This window comes from Sphaeroforma arctica (genome assembly GCF_001186125.1).
Source record: "Sphaeroforma arctica JP610 unplaced genomic scaffold supercont1.178, whole genome shotgun sequence".
NCBI classification, from domain to species: domain Eukaryota; class Ichthyosporea; order Ichthyophonida; genus Sphaeroforma; species Sphaeroforma arctica.
In genome coordinates this window covers 104,608-123,274 of record NW_014040380.1, presented here as the reverse complement: position 1 = coordinate 123,274, position 18,667 = coordinate 104,608, and the positions used below count along the sequence as shown (strand labels likewise).

At 42.6% G+C, this 18,667-nt stretch overlaps 3 protein-coding genes across 3 annotated transcripts in view; 2 read left to right on the top strand and 1 right to left on the bottom strand.

The window, feature by feature from the left end:
• Positions 1–143: 143 nt before the first annotated feature.
• SARC_03495 (hypothetical protein) lies at positions 144–10,098 on the top strand. Its single transcript, XM_014302721.1, has 14 exons — positions 144–321; positions 789–1,063; positions 1,481–1,670; positions 2,920–3,039; positions 3,238–3,418; positions 4,008–4,175; positions 4,458–4,619; positions 4,981–5,042; positions 5,718–5,957; positions 6,377–6,556; positions 6,709–7,223; positions 7,566–7,725; positions 8,316–8,407; positions 8,799–10,098. The coding sequence occupies exons 1-14, from the start codon at positions 226–228 to the stop codon at positions 8,806–8,808; spliced, it is 2,451 nt and encodes an 816-aa protein (XP_014158196.1). The 5' UTR covers positions 144–225; the 3' UTR covers positions 8,809–10,098.
• Positions 10,099–10,113: 15 nt separating this feature from the next.
• SARC_03494 (hypothetical protein) lies at positions 10,114–15,260 on the bottom strand. Its single transcript, XM_014302720.1, has 9 exons — positions 15,030–15,260; positions 14,480–14,518; positions 13,939–14,130; positions 13,177–13,402; positions 12,733–12,871; positions 12,266–12,394; positions 11,731–11,912; positions 11,344–11,431; positions 10,114–10,955 (listed from the first exon to the last, which is right to left on the bottom strand). Exons 1-9 carry the CDS (start codon positions 15,207–15,209, stop codon positions 10,139–10,141), a joined length of 1,992 nt encoding a protein of 663 aa, XP_014158195.1. The 5' UTR covers positions 15,210–15,260; the 3' UTR covers positions 10,114–10,138.
• Positions 15,261–18,202: 2,942 nt separating this feature from the next.
• The window catches only part of SARC_03493 (hypothetical protein), a gene marked incomplete at its 3' end in the record, with an annotated part of 5,589 nt that continues 5,124 nt past the window's right edge, over positions 18,203–18,667 (top strand). Inside the window, exon 1 of the mRNA XM_014302719.1 lies at positions 18,203–18,499. Coding sequence (XP_014158194.1) covers positions 18,309–18,499 — 191 coding nt within the window. The 5' untranslated portion in view covers positions 18,203–18,308. The remainder of the gene's footprint in view (positions 18,500–18,667) is intronic.

Sequence of the window (18,667 nt, the reverse complement as noted above, 5' to 3'; positions counted from 1 at the left end):
TAATATATATATATATAATATATATATATATATATATATATAATATAATTATTATAACTATGCATATATACATGCATACATACATATATATTAAAATAATTACTCACTATCGTACACTCACTTCCAGCCCATTCTCTCTACATCAGGACGCTTGCTGGTTCGGACGTGAATCGATTTGATTTGCTGCCCTACTACTCTCGCCTTATTGCTACATTGTCACCGGTGATGCCTGATCTCATTGGATATGTCACTGAGCCCCTTGAGCGAGAGTTCCGCTGGCAGCAGGCGAAGAGCAAGAAACAGGTCAATTTGGACTTCAGGGTATGTTCATTCACACATGTAATGAAGATACTCATGAACAGATTGTAAGAAAATTTACACATGGAATTGAGTACGAATGCACGTTATAGTAATTTTTACACATTTTTTTATCAGCGATGTGTTTTATGTGGCCATGTATGCTTAGATATAATCCGTTATGTCGATGATGCGGTTGGACACCTCGTTCATCGGTTCGAATGAACAGCTTGTAATCCGGTCGAGTGTCAAAGCTTCCTTGTACGCGTATAAGCTTGATTGTTGTGTATCCATGGAAATATACGATATTATCGTTCACGGTGCATATTTCGTCTACCACAATCGATATGGATACTATACTATGCAAGGTTATTTCCTGGTATCTACAGATAAGTCAACTATCAGATTCTCACACAATACAAATAGTACCTGCGCACTTTCCACAGTATTCTCATCGTACAGTTTTCACCTTATCTCGACCCTGCCTTTAGACGCGTGTTATTCGGTACTTTGCCGAGCTCACCAAGTTTGGAGTATATAAGAAACAGAATGCTCTCAACGTACTGCAACGCTTGGTGGCCGACTTTGTGGGATTCAACATAGACCTCGCGTGTGTTTTCTTAGAACATTGCGGCGTATTCCTGTACCGGTCTGGCGAATCGCATGCCAGGACGGCCAAGTATCTGGAGATCATGATGCGGAAACGAGCGGCACAGAGGATGGACGCGCAACACGTCAGTGCTATTGAAAATGCCTTCTATATCTGGTGAGTATATGCACAGTGTGCATATTTTTGTGTATATGGGTAGTGGGTATCTTGTCTGTGATGGTGAGTCCCATTTTATTTATCCATTGCAAGCTTTTTTTTGCTCATTCCTTATCAATTTTCAAGTGATGAGAAAAATGTTAAATCCCGTCGCTTCAATATATTGATCATTATATTGGAAGTGTGCCTTGTTCTTTTTCCAGGTCTGAATCATTGGTGGACTGTATCTTACACTTACATATACTCAATTAAAGAGTAGCCTGTGGAGTTTGTTCAAAATTTTCCGATTTGTCCGGTGATAGTGTAGATCACATGTTAGCTACTATATACCGAATTCACATACCCCTACCCTTTCTCCCAATGTAGATCTCTGCAAAATTCATAACTCATCCATCCCTTATATTTGTCCCGATGCAGTAATCCACCACCGAGCACGCGCAAAGTCCGCAAGGACCGACCATCAGTACAGTTGTACATTCGCCACCTGCTGTACACCAAGCTGAATAAGTCCACGTGCATCTACGTCACAAAACAGATCCGGAAATTGCCATGGGGTAATCCTGAAGTTCGGAATTACGCGATAAAATGTTTGAGTAAGCCTTGGAAGGTGAGATCGATATTTGTATATCTTAAAATTGCGTCGGGTCCGTGGTTGCTCGCGCACATACATAGCGAGCTTGGGGTAGTATATATATATATATGTATGTATGTACGTACGTACGTACGTGTGTATGTATGTATGTATGTATATATATATATCTATTTATAAATATATCTATATCTATATATATGTGTGTGTGTGTGTGTGTTTGTATATATATATATATATACTGTTATATATTGTTATACATATTGTTATACATTAATATAAGTATTCTTATATATATTTATGTATTGTTATATATTATTAATATTATTCTATATTATTAATACTATTATATATTAATGTATGTCATTATATATTATTATGATTAATGTATATATATATGTATTGTTATTAGTATTATATATGTGTATATTTTTGTCTTCTTTTTATTATATTATTGTCTATTATATTGTGACCGTATTCTATAATAACATGATATATATACATATATTCATAGCTGTATCTATGTAGGTGTATATGTGTATGCATGCGTGCATGCAGGCATGTATGTATAGATGTATGTTGCATATAAATATATATATATATATTTATATATATATATTATATTATATATATATGTATGTATGTATGTATGTATGTATATATATATTGATGGATTGATTGACTTATCGCATATCATGTATAATGTATGAAGTATTCTTCAGATAGTTTCCCTATTCAAAGAGCTGGTGAAAGGGTGAGTGAATATGTTGTGTTTGCGCCTGAACCATCATGTATAATGTATGAAGTATTCTTCAGATAGTTTCCTTATTCAAAGAGCTGGTGAAAGGGTGAGTGAATATGTTGTGTTTGCGCCTGAACCGGCAGGGGCAAATATCGGATGCCATGACCTATTTATCCAGTCTGCGAAAGTGTGCGTGAACGCCTTAGTGCAGTGATGACCTTCTTAAAGCTCGGTAGTCTTCAAAACAAGTTTTCTTCTCTCACGAACCCGGAGAATTTTTTTTCATGAGCCGCCCAATTTAAATTTCACAGGATTTTTCTAGCATACCATATTATTGTGAGCTTGCCAGTGCAGACATCGCTTTTTTTTTTAAACCAGCAGATGTAGATTAAAACCTGCGTTGGCGAAGTTTTGTGAGTAAGTCTATTATCTTATCGTATTCGTCTCACACTTCCATGCTTGAGTTTCTTATTACTCATATTTCATCAATCGCACTTGCTTTGCCTGCATTCAACGCTTACACAGTGTAAACACGGGTCCGTTCGACAACTGGCCGCCGTAGTAGATGGGCTGGACGTGTACCAAGAAGGCGTGGCTATGCGTGTGGTGGATGCTACGGTGGAGCATATCCGCCTGGGTTTGGAGGTATTTTTTGCATTTCAAGTATCCAGAAGTGGACAGTGCTGTGAATGTTGTGATTGTGGATGAATTGCACCAACTTTAAAGTGACAATGGCTCTCTGTTGCTACAGTTCAAGATGACTGTTCAAGGATGCGGTGTGAATAACGCAACCTGAGTTAATGCGAATGTGAAAATCTACCACACTACTTTTACTTTGCGCAGGTGAACCGATTAGACTGGAATCGAATGCGTCTCTCCACCATCCACTACTTTGGAGAACTGTATGTGTACCAGATGGTGTCCACTAGTCTGTTACAGGACACACTATACACATGTCTGTTGTTTGGCCACGATCTCTACTCCAACCCTAATGCGCCATCGCAATCGCCGCTAGACCCACCTGGTATGATTTATCCGGCACTTGGATTCTCGTTTTGGGCCACGTACGAATCGTATATGAACAAACATTTATATTGAGCGTAAACAGTTCAATGAGTTTGGGATTCGGATCAATACAGTGTATCGCTTGCTTGGTTGGTATGCCTGTACAGTTTTCGATTATAAGCGTGTCCTTCGCTTCCTTCTCTGTTTACTATTGCACATACCGTTGCAACTAGCTGACCTGGTTTGTCACGACTGAGAGCCTCGAGGAAACAAGACAGTCGTGTTGGAAGTGACTTATTGGCGTCTGTGTGGTTTGTATACAGGTTTTGGTTGTTATACGATCACAAATATATGCCGTATATCCTTGTGAGGAATATGCTCGCTTACGTAGCTTGGCATTCTCCACTTCTTCATGTGCATATGTTTCGACGTACATGGAACAGGTGCACACATATGTCAAGATCTGAAAATTCAGCACAGCCTCCACTCTTAATCTATGAGTGTAAAATCGGTTACTCCAAACCATTTTTCGCCTATCTGTAGTCTCATCCATCCGCCAAATTCGGTATTCTCGTGACCCTTTTTTTTTGTTTTTCTGTCGCCCGCAGGTAACTACTTCCGCGTGCGGTTGGTATGCGCCCTATTAGATGTGGTGGGATTGTACTTGACCGGCAGCAACACCAAGAAAAAACTAGAGTTTTTTCTCATGTTCTTCCAGCGCTACTCTCTGGGCAAGCAGCTGCCGTTGCCAGTTGAAGTAGATTTCCTAATACAAGGTGTGTTTATGTCATCAGTCGTCATTGTCCTGTATTTTGCTAAAATCTTCCAATTATCCAGTGTATGTTGATGTCTGTGTACTGTTAAATAGATATCATTATCACCATCCATCTATTGTGTGAGTAGTTTTGAGAGTGCTGCTGCATGGAAAGTATAACGTACCTATTTGTCCTGTCGTGTACAGCCACTTTTGCGTCATACGTCAATATCAGAATCCGACTATAGTACATTGGTTTTATATAAGTAGCTCACCCTCACCCTCTATTCCCCTCCATACATAGATATATTTGACACGTTGGCACCCAAGGCCAAGCTGTACTCCACATGGGTAGAGGCGAACGAGGCTATTCTAACACTACAGAACCAGCTGGTGGGAGATGCCCTTCAGAAACAACGCGAGGACTTTGAAAAGAAAAATCCGACCACCCAGACTCATACAAAGGGTGAGTTTGTATTTCCATGTGTTGTTTTAGTGATTAGAACATATGTAGCTATAGATCATTTTTTAGTCTGTTGTATAGACGGGTACATGCTGATGCTTCCGCTCAGAGTATTCCTACACAGTCCATCGACACGCTATCATAAAGGCTTTGTTATCAATTGCCATGAAACAGACGCCCACGCGCATTCTCTGCATGAAACTTGTCAACTTATACACCTATATTCGCGGGTGTACATCACATCTCCACAAACACTTAGCGCAATTTATACGGAGATTAGCAGTTATGATAGAAATATTAAGTTCATATGTGGGTGGATTTCACCTCATTTTACCATCTTTTGTATGTATTGGACTTCAAACAGATTCAGGTGAATCCACAAATGCTACCACGGCTGCTACACAGAGTCCTGCAGCCGACACGCAGGTACGAAAACGCACCAACAAACGCTTTAAATTTAAAGCTTGCATATTATCATTCTTTATATGATTACATGTATTGCATACACACATATGCACACACATATATATATATATATATATATATATTACGTACATACTTACGTATGTATGTATGTATGTATTTATGTGTGTGTGTGTGTGTGTGTACACGTGCGTGCGTGTGTACACGTGCGTGTGTGTATGTGCATGTTTGTATGTATGTATGAATGTATTGATGTATGTATGTATGTATGTTTGTATGTACGTACGTACGTACGTATATATGTATGTATGTATGTATGTATATGTATATATATATACGTATGTAAGTATGTATTTATATATGATGTATATATATTTACATATATATATATATATATATAATTTTAATTTGACGTATACTACGCAGGTCGTGCTGTTGTGTTAGTTCGCTTGTCTGGATGTATCATCCTTCTCTCTTATCTGGTTGTGTTACAGAACACCCGTACGGCTGTGGTCGTATTCAACATTCTCTACTCTTTGAGTCTTCCTCCCATCGCTAGTATTTTAGTACTATTCCATTTGTAAGCACACATCGAGCAGATACCTCTCTCAAAACCTATACACGTTTCCCTGTGCTAGTATTTTGATACTCATACATGGGTGTACATACATTGAGCAGGTAAGCGATGCACACACGCCTAGCGTGGTGGTGCAGAAGGCACCTCAGGACGCAGAAACTGCATCCATCTCGGGCAGTCAACTGTCCCAATCCACCAGTCTGCGCAGTCTGGGCGGGAGTGAAGCGGAGAGTGATCTCAGCGACAACGACAACGACAATGAGGCAGCCAGTGAACTGGACGAGAATGGCGAGGCTTACGATGACAATGATACGTATGGGGGCAGTGAGGCTGAAACAAGGGTAGGTGGTTGGGTCTGGTTTGATATATTGCGCACGAGTGATGTGGATGTTTGGGATGTTTGGTTATAGGCCAGGCTTGCGAGATGTCATATTGTACTTGTGATTGAAGTGGGAAGTTCTAGCACAGTGCTTTTCTTGGGCCTGCTAGAGGCTTTGTTGTTTGAAGGTACAATGAAGTATCTCCCTCTCTCAAAATGTGAACGCCGCATATCTGATTGTGCTCACCACACCAGCATCAAATTAAGTATATCTATGTACTAGCCGAACATAAAATGAACATTACATCTGTGTTGTATACAATACGTATGCACAGTAATAGCCTCGCACGAGTGCAAATTTGGTGGGAGTATGTGCAGGTGGGCTCGAATGAACTTTCTCACATTTGTATTTACGTGCACATACGCACAACTGATATACAGGGTGACCGGAATGGGAACCCTGAGAGTGATGCGGAAAGTGAGAGTGAGCTGGATGAGAAGAAGCAACAGCCAAGCGACAAGGACGAATGCGACAGTGACAGCGACAACGACAGCGACCGCACCACCGCACACGACAGCGACGATGGAGGGTTCAATTCTGTCAGGCTTAGAAAGGCACCGGTATGTATTAGAATATATAGGTACTGTCTATGTATATATGTGGTTTTTTGTAAATGCCATTCATAGTTCATTCCATTTAATTGCGTACAATGTTGGCACAGGCTGTGATCGACTATTTTTCTATTTCTAACATATTTTCTGTACGGATACAGCAACCCCATGAACCGGACGAGTTCGATCTCATGTTCATCGACGAATTCTCCAAATTCGCGAGCGATCAAAATGTTGCGAGGCGAAATGAAGCCAAAACATCAGTGCTAGACATCCCCATTCCCATTAGTGTCAAAAAGGTCACGCTTGCGAAAGCCGATCAGATGGGCACACTGTCCGCCAGCGCCGCAGATGCGCAGAGGAATTCCGGGACCAATAGCGAGATGACCGACGAATGGCCGACGCTCGGGGGAGGCGACGAGGATATAAATAGAACACAGACACCGCAACAGGCACAGTCCCAGGTGCACCATGAAGATACGGCAATAGCCAGAGCGCTTGCTCCCACATCTACAGTGGCTGTGAAGGCTCACTATGGGGCTGAGGGCATGGTCAGAAAGCCTTCTCCAGGGGGTAGTGGCATCAAGTTTGCGTTGATGACGAAGAAGGGCAACAAGCCACAACTCAAGGACATTGATGTGCCCATGGACTCAACGTTTGCGCTGAACATCAAGAAGTAAGATTGTGTGCCTTGTGCTTACGAGTGTGTGAGAGAGAGGTAGTGTGAGTTTGTATGTATCTGTGTCCATCTGTGCTGCGCAGATGTTGTTGTATACATGGTTCTTTTACTTGCTCATATGCCTCCCTTCGAGATGAGTAAATGTCACAAACTGTGGCAATTTTCACCCTCCGCATATCGGGCACTCAGTGCAGTACATGTGCATTAAACCCTTGCAGCACTAAATCAGAAAAACGTGTCTAACAATCCTTAGAGCACTGTGGCGATAGCATGTATGCTGTACCAGACGCACCACCTGTGCTTATGCCATTTCGCACTCTCCGCTTATTAATTGCGCAGGAAACAAGAGGAGGAATTGGCTGAGCAAAGAGAGCTCAAGCGCTTTGTTCTCGACTACGAAGAGCGCGCCGAAGAGATGGAGGCGCAAGAGGCATTGCAGGAACAACGGGCAGCCACATGGAAAGCAGCGCAACAGGCTAAGAAGCCGCCTACTATGGAGGTATAGTGGGTTGCTTTGTTTGTAGTTGTGAGTATGCATGCGGTCACATATAGGCAGCTGAATGGCTAAGATATAGGTGGTAGTTTGGTGTATATGTGAACAGGCGGAGTTATCGTCGCTGATGGAGGTTGCATGACGTCGAGGAAGTGTATGCTATTTTCTCTATGGCATTTTGTGGGATTGTGTACCATTTGTAGCTGTGCGTAGGGGTGTATTCTTGGATAGAGAGCGGAGAATCCGCTTGTGGTGGATAAACAATCGATGCATGCCAAATCCTGATCATGCGTGGATGACTCTGTTCCTATCGAAAGCGGTACGACTTAATATAGGCGTATGCCTAGATATACCTTTGCTTGCTTTATGGGGTGATTTGTGCTCGCTCCGCGTAGTAAAGGTGCCACCGGGCAGCCGCTCGCTATGTTAGTCGAATTGTGTGACAAAGTTTGTGTCTGTTGAAGCGTGAATGTCTTGCGATAAAAATCGAACCGGCATAAAGGGAGGTAATCATCTATAGCTGATTGCATTTCACTGGTTTTCTAAAGAATTTGTTAAACCTTACTTACATGTACATCTTTGCTTCTTTGTTGTAGAATCGGCAATCGGAGAGAGAGGACATCACGTCCAAGTTTACTAGCATCGCAATGGGCCCCAGGCGACACCCTCCGGCGGACAACTCTAAGAGGTATGCAAAGTCATTTGGACTGACTAGCAGTCTCACCTATGGCGCAGTAGATTTTTTTAATTAGTTGGTATCACTGTCCGTATGGTTGATCACCTTCAAGCCCAACGCGTGGTCTTAGGTGATCGCGAATTATCCAGTATGTCGAAATAGGAGAAGCGATTATTGCGTGAAGCGTATATGTGGGTATCATGGGTGGCAGGTGATTCCGTGATTGTGACACTGCAGGCTATACAAAGTTTGCTTTATACATGCTCACCCTCAAGGCGCCCCTATGCATGCACACACGCGCTCAATATTACTGCCTTCACCTGATTGAGTGTTCCTCATAGATATGATCTATAAAAAATGCACGTAAAACTGTGAGAGCTCACACTTAGCAAACCCCATCCAGAAATCGATGAAGTCTGATCGGACACCCGTGCAGCAAGTGCGAGGAGTACCTGCGCTCTTGGCCATCAGAATTTGCCAGTCGGCTTACCCCAGTCAAAGAATTGATCCGTATCGGATATCTACGACAATGCTAGCTATTCACACGCATCACAGTACACCTGCCTTTTAGGCGATACTCAGAGTGCACCGTGACAACTGCAGTGCAATGGGCTCACCCGAGTGCACAGTTCATGGTACTCACCGTAAATAGATATTGCATTGGAATTATCTAAAAGCACACGATGTGTGCACTGACGCATAGTTGGGATACGATTTTGTGCCAATGCCTGGCTGTGTGTGGAGAGGTTACTGTGGTGTGAACGCACCGAGTGAGAAATCGCACTACTGCGTAGTCACTGCGGAGGTTTGAATCCGAGCTGGCTGTGAATTATCAATCTTGGCAACTTGAGAGATCGAAAATTCGCGTATTCAGCGATGAAACCAATTTGTAATAGTATGTGCATTTATGTGCACATGGCCACATACATGCATGAATAGTCGTGTGTGTACTCACGGAGGGTAGCAAAGGCTGGCTCACATGAGGATCGAGGGGTCTAGTACCGTCGAAGTCGCCAAAAGCAACTCGCCACTTGCAAACTTGGACTCCGTGATTAATTTGTATTATGACGACGTCTGGTCGCAGAGAATCTCGTGATCGGGGCGATCCATAAATAGGCTCGTGTCAGCAGCAATTCTGTCTAAACTGCCCTAACGATGCAACGTTATCAGCAGTGCCACGAAGATCGGGGTGCAACTTAGTGCAAGCGTAGTATGCTGACAGCGGTGGCAATTCATGGTTTGTACGCATGCACAGTGAAAGCTGTAGCTGGAAACGTATTCTGAACACGACCTAGTCGCACTAAACAATGCATCTCAACATGATAAAGCACCAGTTTGCGCTTTTAGTATATGAACCTTACAGACTGGCCATACTGTATGCGGAGACATTCCCCGGGTACTGCATTGCATGTGTGCAAGCTGGTCCAATACTGTGCTCCAAGATTTATGCGGACACATAGCCTGAAAACTGAAGTAAAGTTGCAGGCTGCATCTCATGGCAGTATTTCAGGGTGACGCAAACTACACTGCGTACCGCACGCGATCACACCACCAACTACATAAGAGGTAGAGAAAAACACCACTGGCCGTTGTGCAACAGCTGCTCTGCCTGATCCGGGTAGTACTAGCTGGAATAAAAGCGATGCAACTATAGCACGGGGTGGCAAACCTACTATCAAAACGAACATAAAGTACAAATGGCATTCTAATGATTAATTTGTCTTTATAAATAGCACAAATGCTTCAAGCTGCGGGCAGATCTGCTTTCTTGAAGAACCCGAGCAACGTGGCCTGTTTAGCCTTCGGCTTGGCATCCTTAAGACGTTCGTCGCTCCCCTTTCTCTTCATAACACTCTTCCTCGTCTTTCCCTTCGCTACCTTTGCAACAGTTTTCTTTTGTCCCTTCTGCTTGCCTGCTGTCAAACCGTGTTTGCTATCCTTCATACTTACCATATCATCCTTAATATATTTATTATCATCCGTCAGATCGATTGTCTCCACTCCCGCCCTGTCCTTATATCTTAATTCTCTTGCAGAGTCCTCATTTAATACTCCAATACTCTCCTGCTCCTTCTCCACTTCCTGGTTCGAACACTCGTGTCCATCACCATCCATCTGGACCTCGTTATCAAAGTATGCGTTGGCAGCCTCCCCCACACTCCAACCCTTACTCTCTAATAGCATTGCCAGGTCATCACGTGTCATCTCCACGGGCAACAGACCCGACAGTTTGTCTATATCAGCTGCTTTATCCTTTTTACTGTAGCTACTGATTCTCTTTATCATATTATTATCATCAGCATTCTCTATGATACCACCCTCAGCATCCCTGATCTCCTCAACCTTGACTTTCTGATCGACCTCTATCACTTTCCCACTTGTCTTGACATCTGATATATTTACATCGGGTCCGACTTCCTGTTTTAAGGGTTTAGGTATGCTACGAGTCCGTTTGGAGCCATCAACACTACGCGCTATCGCACTGGCTTTCGCACTAGCTTTTCGTTTCCTCAGTGTCGGCCTTCTCAGTCCCTGTGTGTCGTCCTCATTCACCTCGTAACTACAGAAAATGAATGTACAAAGCGGTTAACTAAGTCACTATCAGAGCACTCCAAGGTTCGAAAGGCGAGAGGTACCGTAATACTTTATACTTGCAATAAAGGAGAAGAAAGCATGGAAACCCGCCCTATCCAACTACTAGAAAGGATTTGGCAAAATTGATCGCGACAACAGCAACGGATACTTTCCCATTATCGTATTTTGTCAAGCCAAATACACATCTATCGCATATGAACATACTCAGCTTAGCCAATGTTAGCACTCAGAATGCGAGCCAACACGTGTCTAAATCTGGGCACTAGTAACTGTAGACAGACGTATCGATAGTATAGAAAAGACCACTATAAATCAAAAGTGTTCAAGTATTACGCTGGGACATGCAAACTTACTTATCCGCTGATGCAAGACCATTCTTCTCCAATTTTGTCGGCTTCACAAACTCTACGTAGTCACCACTTGTTATGTCAGCATGGATCTCTAAAGGTAGCAACAGATGCAAAAACCGGCGTAGGCAGCACGACACATATTGCTTTATGAGTGTTTTCAGAAGCTGATTTGCCACCACAAGAGTAGTCATAGAAGCTGCAGAAGTACCAAGATCCTTAAAGATGTGCTCTTACATAGCAATAGTATTATATGCACTGCGCACCAATTACTATTTAGGAATCATCGACGCGAGGCACAAACAGTAACACATCCACAGCATAGCATGTCGCTTTAAATTCTATACGCTCAACGCTGAAAGCTCATTACGGGTTAATATCGTGTCCACACACCATGTTCCGGATCGAACTCTTTGCCCCCGGATACACGGACGCCCTTGGTTGTAGCCGCTCCAAACAACTTTAAGTGAGCACGCTTCGCAACAGCTTGCTTTTGATCTTTGGCAAACTGAGGATCGCAATACTTCTGTAGTTTCTTCTGTATTTTAGCTATGTTCGCTTCTTTATTTTCTTTACTGTGACGAGGTAGAAATGTATCAATAAGGACTACAAATGTATGAAAGGCACACAAAACACAGATCAATCGACTCAGAAACTAGACAATTCAATCACACGGTGTCACCATTGTGTCAAACACTAACGTCTAGATTAAATGCGGAGAAGTACAACTCACTACGGTATGCCAGTGTAGAACTTCTGAATATTTAAGACTGGCAATCAATACCTTCATAGACATACAAGATCGACAAACAATATAAGACCTCAACTCTTTTCGCCGAACAAGAGCATTAGCTCTTCACGAATAGGACTTCGAAGAAAAAATCACCTTCCATTGGAAACACAGTCCAAACTTTCCTACAAGACTTACCTCACGACAGTCGGAAATACAATCTTCGGTCGCACGTGCTCTACCAGTTTGATAAGCTCGGTGTAACTACTGTGTTCGCTATACGGCACACAAACAACCATCACATTATCCAAAGCCTGCTTGTGATATCTGTATGGATACAAAAACAATATACAGATTTGAAGAAGCGCTTCGCCTTTCTTTTGAATAACTCCATGCTGATGTACAGTTATACTGGCGAAAGGCAATTCGATGTCTACTTCCTTCAGCAATGCGGAAAGCACAAACGTCTACCAAGTCCAGACCTAGGGCCGGCAATATACTACTTTCCGGAGATTCTTTGCGAATTTAAGCGTAATAAACTATCCAATAGTCTATCCTGAATGTGTCCTTCCGGAGATTCTTTGCGTATTTAAGCTTATAACCTCTCCAATAGTCTATCCTGAATGTGCACACAGTGCAAAGCACCGTTAATAGCTAGCACTCACCTGACCATTTCTCCATTGATCTCGACCTCATTCACTCCGTGCTTTAGCCACGGCACAAGCTTGTCCACTGGTTGCTCATCTCTAGCAAAACTTTTCTTCGAGAAGTGATAGCACCAGCCAGTTGGTACGATCCCAATGACTGACACCCACCGAAAAAGTAACAGCACGTTTAAGATTGAGTAATATGAAAACTTCAATTCACACACTTTCACCACCAAGCTGTTCCCGCAGAAGTGCGTTAACAGGCACAATCAAATACAAGCTCTAAGCACTCTCCGTAGCCATACTTATGTGCATAGACCCACTTCCGGGAAGCATACACATGCAACACAATATGGGATGATGCTGCAGGTTGAGATGTGCATTCAGGCCGACCAACAAAGCACTCCCTCGCTTCCCTCGCTCAAAACTTACAGAGCACCCAATCACGACTATCAGACATACTCTTGTCTGCCTTATACTTCGCTGCGTAAGCTCTCAACTTGTCATAATTAGGGAAGAACGTCCAATTGCCCGGTGGGGAATCGCCTATTTGGCCCCATCTCCAGATATGCACTCCACTGGATTCCAGATCAACAGTGAACCGTTGGCTCAGGGCCAATTCGTTATGGGTGAGAAATACCCGTTTCATCTTCTGCTGATCAACGCCTACCTTTAAAGATGGGTCGTCCTGTATTGATGGAATCACGGAAGGGTCGTGAGAACACGAGTCGTGAGAACACGAGCAAGGTATGTAAACTCTACCTACATCGGACGATAGATGCATTATGATCACTACTTACGCTGTTTGCTGTATGTTACCAATACAAATAGGTTTCGACAGCCAAAGTGCAATAAATGTGAACAAAAATACCTACCATCTAAATAATGCAGACATAATCACTTGGGAGATAATCACAATTGAGCGAAACGAGACTACATACGAGGAAGCCCGCACGCGTATAGCCGATATTTCTCCAAAAATGCACATACAACTATCGTACTATATCCGATATATGCGTGTGCAGATACGAGAGTACGAAGGTACCACGAGGCGACATTTGTGTTGAAAAATGCGTGCGAGGCACACATAGATTGTTTATGACGTAAAGGTCTCATCGCAACACGTGTCAGAGATTCTCGAGAACACATTTGACATGTGCAATACAATCGCAAACCAATGCCAACTACCGACAAGATACACACAATGCGCTCAAGCGAACATACCTCCATCATTTTAAGCACGAGTTTCTCCTTGCCAACATTATAAGCTGTGACCACGATAAGCACCTTCTCGCAATTCTTGCGCGCGTCAGCTACTATGCGCCCGCACAGATCCACCACTGCCTTTTGATCTGGTAACGTATGTTTCGCATCGAAGTAAGTTGTGTCCAGGAATAGAGTGTGTATCCGTGACCGCTGGATTGATAGAAAATGTGAGGCAAAGATGACAAACATGTTGCGCTTTGGCGACATGAGGAGCTCCGATAATTCGCTTTATGAGAGTATACTCCGCCGAGTGTCGTCTGCGTACATCACGAATCGTGTCAAGGTACAACAGCCCAGACAAGCGAGAAATAGTAAACTGATACGTTGACCGGCTAACGCAAATTTCTCTCCAGATACTATCAACATGTGCAAAACACAACACACTTTTAAAATCCGCCACTCTATACAAACGCCGACACAATCGGCAGTGTATCTAAAAGGGCATCAGACCTTGACGATTGTGAATGCGTCAGAACAAAGTGAGCCGCCATGTACACACCTGAATTGAATTCCTCACAGCTTCTGATGCTCGGAAATCCTGCGAGTGTATTTAAAGTTAGAGAATCCAAAGTTGAATGCATAGTGAGTAAATCAACTCATCTACATCGCGGACAGCAGCTGGAAAAGTACTACCATTTGATTACAAAACTTGAAAAGCGTTGCTACATTGACTATATTTCCCAGCTCTCATCTTGTACTCTTCCATGCCGATCCCGCACTATGGCTTCACAAGAAACGCTAGGGCATGAAATACATACAAATACTTATCGGTAAAGCCGCCGTCTACCGACACGATAAAAAATTAAAACGCCTGAACACAATCCGAATGCGCGCAGAACAACAATTGAATTTACATTTCAGTCACCATACGATTATGTGCTAAGATAAGCATGAAGTATTGAGACCAACACCTGCAACAGTGTAATTACAAAACACGTTGCTCACCCAGCAATCGCAGCCCTTCATCAAGCGCGTGTCATCATTTGTATTTACAAGCTAAACCTGCATAACCTCAACATGAAAATGCTGTGCATTCGGGGCGAGCATACCCCTGTGTGCAGGTGCCGAGTCCCGTCTTCCATCTCAAACAGCATAAGTGCCGCGCCAGGACAGTGATTGGCATCGGCCAGGGTCACCGTACACCCCTCCGATACACCACCAGGACCTACTACCCGGTGTTTCACGTTCATGTCTAGTGTGACTACGTACTCTCTGCTCACACCCAGCATATTTACAAGCAGACCTCCGGTTATATTTGAACAGAATATAATCCCACGATCCCTATACGTGAGATGATACAAAACATGTTGAAGTAAAGAACTGAAACGGACTAACACACTGTGCTCTGTAAAAAAAACTGGTGTATCGACATTTATCGTGAAGAGAAGAGACGAAAGATCCATAATTTTGAAAACAATCAAGACCGACGGGCACAAACTTTCGGTACATCACTTTCGGTTCGTACGTTCTTTCAAATCTATCGAGCGTATTGCACGCCTTTGCAACTTGATATCCATGCGCTCTCTAAAATCAACAGTTTTATACCTAATATGTGATACTAAGGTCTAGATCACTAGGATTACACCGCATGCAAATAATTATTGTAGGCGGCAACAAATTCGACTTTGTGTAAAAGTGACAGCTATAAACTCGATTTGCTCTCTTGTAGTTATTTGTATGTGGCAGCATATGCAGTTAATGATTCGTATGGTCGGGGCGGCAGAAAAACTCTACACTTCCCATCTGTTCCCATATGGTGATAACAGACTAAAACAGCATGGAATCAACACACCACATAACTTAAGCCTGCCATCGCCCCATGAACATACAGAGCAGAATAGAACTAAATGTATCAGTGGCACATAAACACAGAGATGCAGCACATACCATGTTTCTTTGATGCCGCCGTAATGATCGGCATGGAAGTGAGAGAGAAAGTATACATAAGTTGAAGTATCATCAGGGTCCATATAGCTGCGCTTGAACCCATCCACCAGAATTCGGGTACCGGGTATTATATTCCCGTGACCGGATGCCATTGTATAGAGCTATATGTTTTGTATTGTAGTATTCAAGGTGGCCATAGGCAGTGTAATATACAAATTATCGATTATGTGTGGGAACAGACGGCCAGAACTAAGAACTTAGCATACATGGAGAAACTCAACACAGGCAAGCAAAATAACATGAACATGTCCCTGATTGAAGTGATTCAAAGGTTCTGTGGTATCATGTCAAAAGTGATGACTCACATCATGACACTCGCAAGAATCATCCGACAGATTTTGAGCAACAGACTCAACTGAGATGAAGGCTATTTTTCACATCTTTTCATAGCCTTCATTGTACCAAATTTATTATTTTATTTTTTTAAACCCCCCCCCCCCCCAAAAAGAATATATATCTCTTTATTGAAACCCCAAATAACTGTATAAGCCTTCTAAAATCCAGAACTTTTATCTACATGACATATTTAAAGATCTACACTCTATTTACTGTGCACAGTGTGTGATACGCTCCTTGGATCTATCATTTACCTTTGTGTATAGTCCTTCAACTCTTTAATCTAGTACTCTCCTAGTTTGTTGCAGCTAGTCTGCGCTACCATATCATTGTTTAAAATTGTCCTTAGATTATATCTTCGCGCGAATTTTAGAGCTTCAGCAAGGGAGTATCCGAGTTAATTTTCTTTGATTGATTGGTTGAATCCAAGTCTATAGGAAATGTACATTTTAATATACTGTTGTAGTTGTACGACTGGGTCAATTAGCAGTGTATTGACTTACTGCGATCGCTGGATTTGTATATAAAAATCTCAACAGTAGACACCCTGTTAATCCCCTGTCAATCGAAAGTGGAAATGCAAGCAGTACCGAAAAATTCGCAACACAACTGTTTCATGTTTCATGCCGCCTACGCCATATCAACCCACCATCGATAGAACTAAACACACTCCTGCATGCATAACCTCACGACGATATGCTCGAGAATATCATTTTCACTGTTCTGATATTGTGCGGTGTGGATATCAAACAGTTGCTCTGAACGGGCTTGGGCATAGCTTCGGCAGTGAGAAATTTTACATTCGTGCACGGTTTTGCTATCTGCTAAGATATTTGTGGTCAGGTTCACGTTTGGATGTGCACAGTGACACTCCAGATGTGACTTTGAGCCGTTTGTGTTGCCGAGTACCCTGGTCGTAGGCTTGTCAAAATCTTTGTTGTCGCTTAATTGAACAACCAAGGCGAGATCGTCGAATCTACTTCGGGCATAACGCAGAGTATCTATCTTTAGTCGATTTATTGATGCCCTAAAATACTCGCCATCGTATCGGCGGGCATTTTATATCCAACATGCGACGATTTGCGATAGATTGCCATACTTCTTACAACGTCTAAGTTGTATACAGCCTTAAATTTCAATTCGTATTAACGTTTCTCGCCAGAATAGCAGAATACAGGGGGGGGGAGTACTAAAGTATTACGTACCTATATTTTAAAGTTATATGCACATAATTATGTCAAAATTGTTTTTAACACCATCTGGAGATGGATATTTGAGACATGCTAGTTTTACCGGTTCCTACATACGGTCTATGGGGAGACTCGTTATTTTCTCTTTTTATGTCTTCCTGCCATGGCCCTTTGGAAATCGTCACAGGTAACTCCGGGGTATACTTTTATTTCTCACCAGTAACATGAATATTGTTGCAAAACGCCACACGCATGACGCAGATTAAACCAATCAGATATAATGCCCCTCTAGAAGATAACGATGGCCTGCCGTACTTGTAATACGGAAGCCACTGACGTAGTATGATTGCTACCAGGATATAATTTTGTAAAGTCTTCAGAGGTGGTCTCGGGTGAAAGCCGACGGCTGTAAACTGAGAACTCGCGACGGGATGTCGCGACTATCTCTAGTAGGAATGATCGCAATAAAAAAAATGAATTTAATATTTATATTAAAAAAAATTCTGTTTCATGACGTAAGTATGAAAATACATACATAAAATACAAACACGTCATATGATCATTGATCAGATGATTCAGATCTAATCCCCCGGAAACGGAAATTCCATTCCAGTCACCTGACGTGAGTGACGTCTGAACTCTGACCGACTCTGACGCGTGACTGGAGTCAGATCCCCTTTTGCCTTTCCGGCTTTCCCAATTTCCCCTTCATACCCAAACCGCAAACGCCACTTGGAACCAGCGTACATAACAGGGCTGCCTCTTCTAAAAAGACGTATCCTGTACTTATTTTTGTACTAACATTTACCACCTGCGGCCGCGTTACACTGTCTTCACAACAATTGCGCAAATACCATGGCGGTACAACAAGATGCTGTGGTTACCAACACAGTAGTCATAGGAGGAGGTCATGCTGGGATTTCTATGAGTGTTGTGCTGAAGGCAAGAGGTATTCAACATGTGGTACTGGAAAAGGCAAGGACCCTTGAACAGTGGCGAAGCAATCGGTGGGACTCATTCAAGCTAAATACGACTGTAGACTACAGGTAAATCACTATATCGCATAATAGACTGTCAAATTCAAAAAGATGATTTCCACATCGTTTCAAAAGTCGGATGCTGTAGCTTGCTATTGACCGGTTTATTTGACATTGTTGTTTGGTTCTGTAAATAAATATATATACTTCCATGTATAAATATGTATATCTATATCT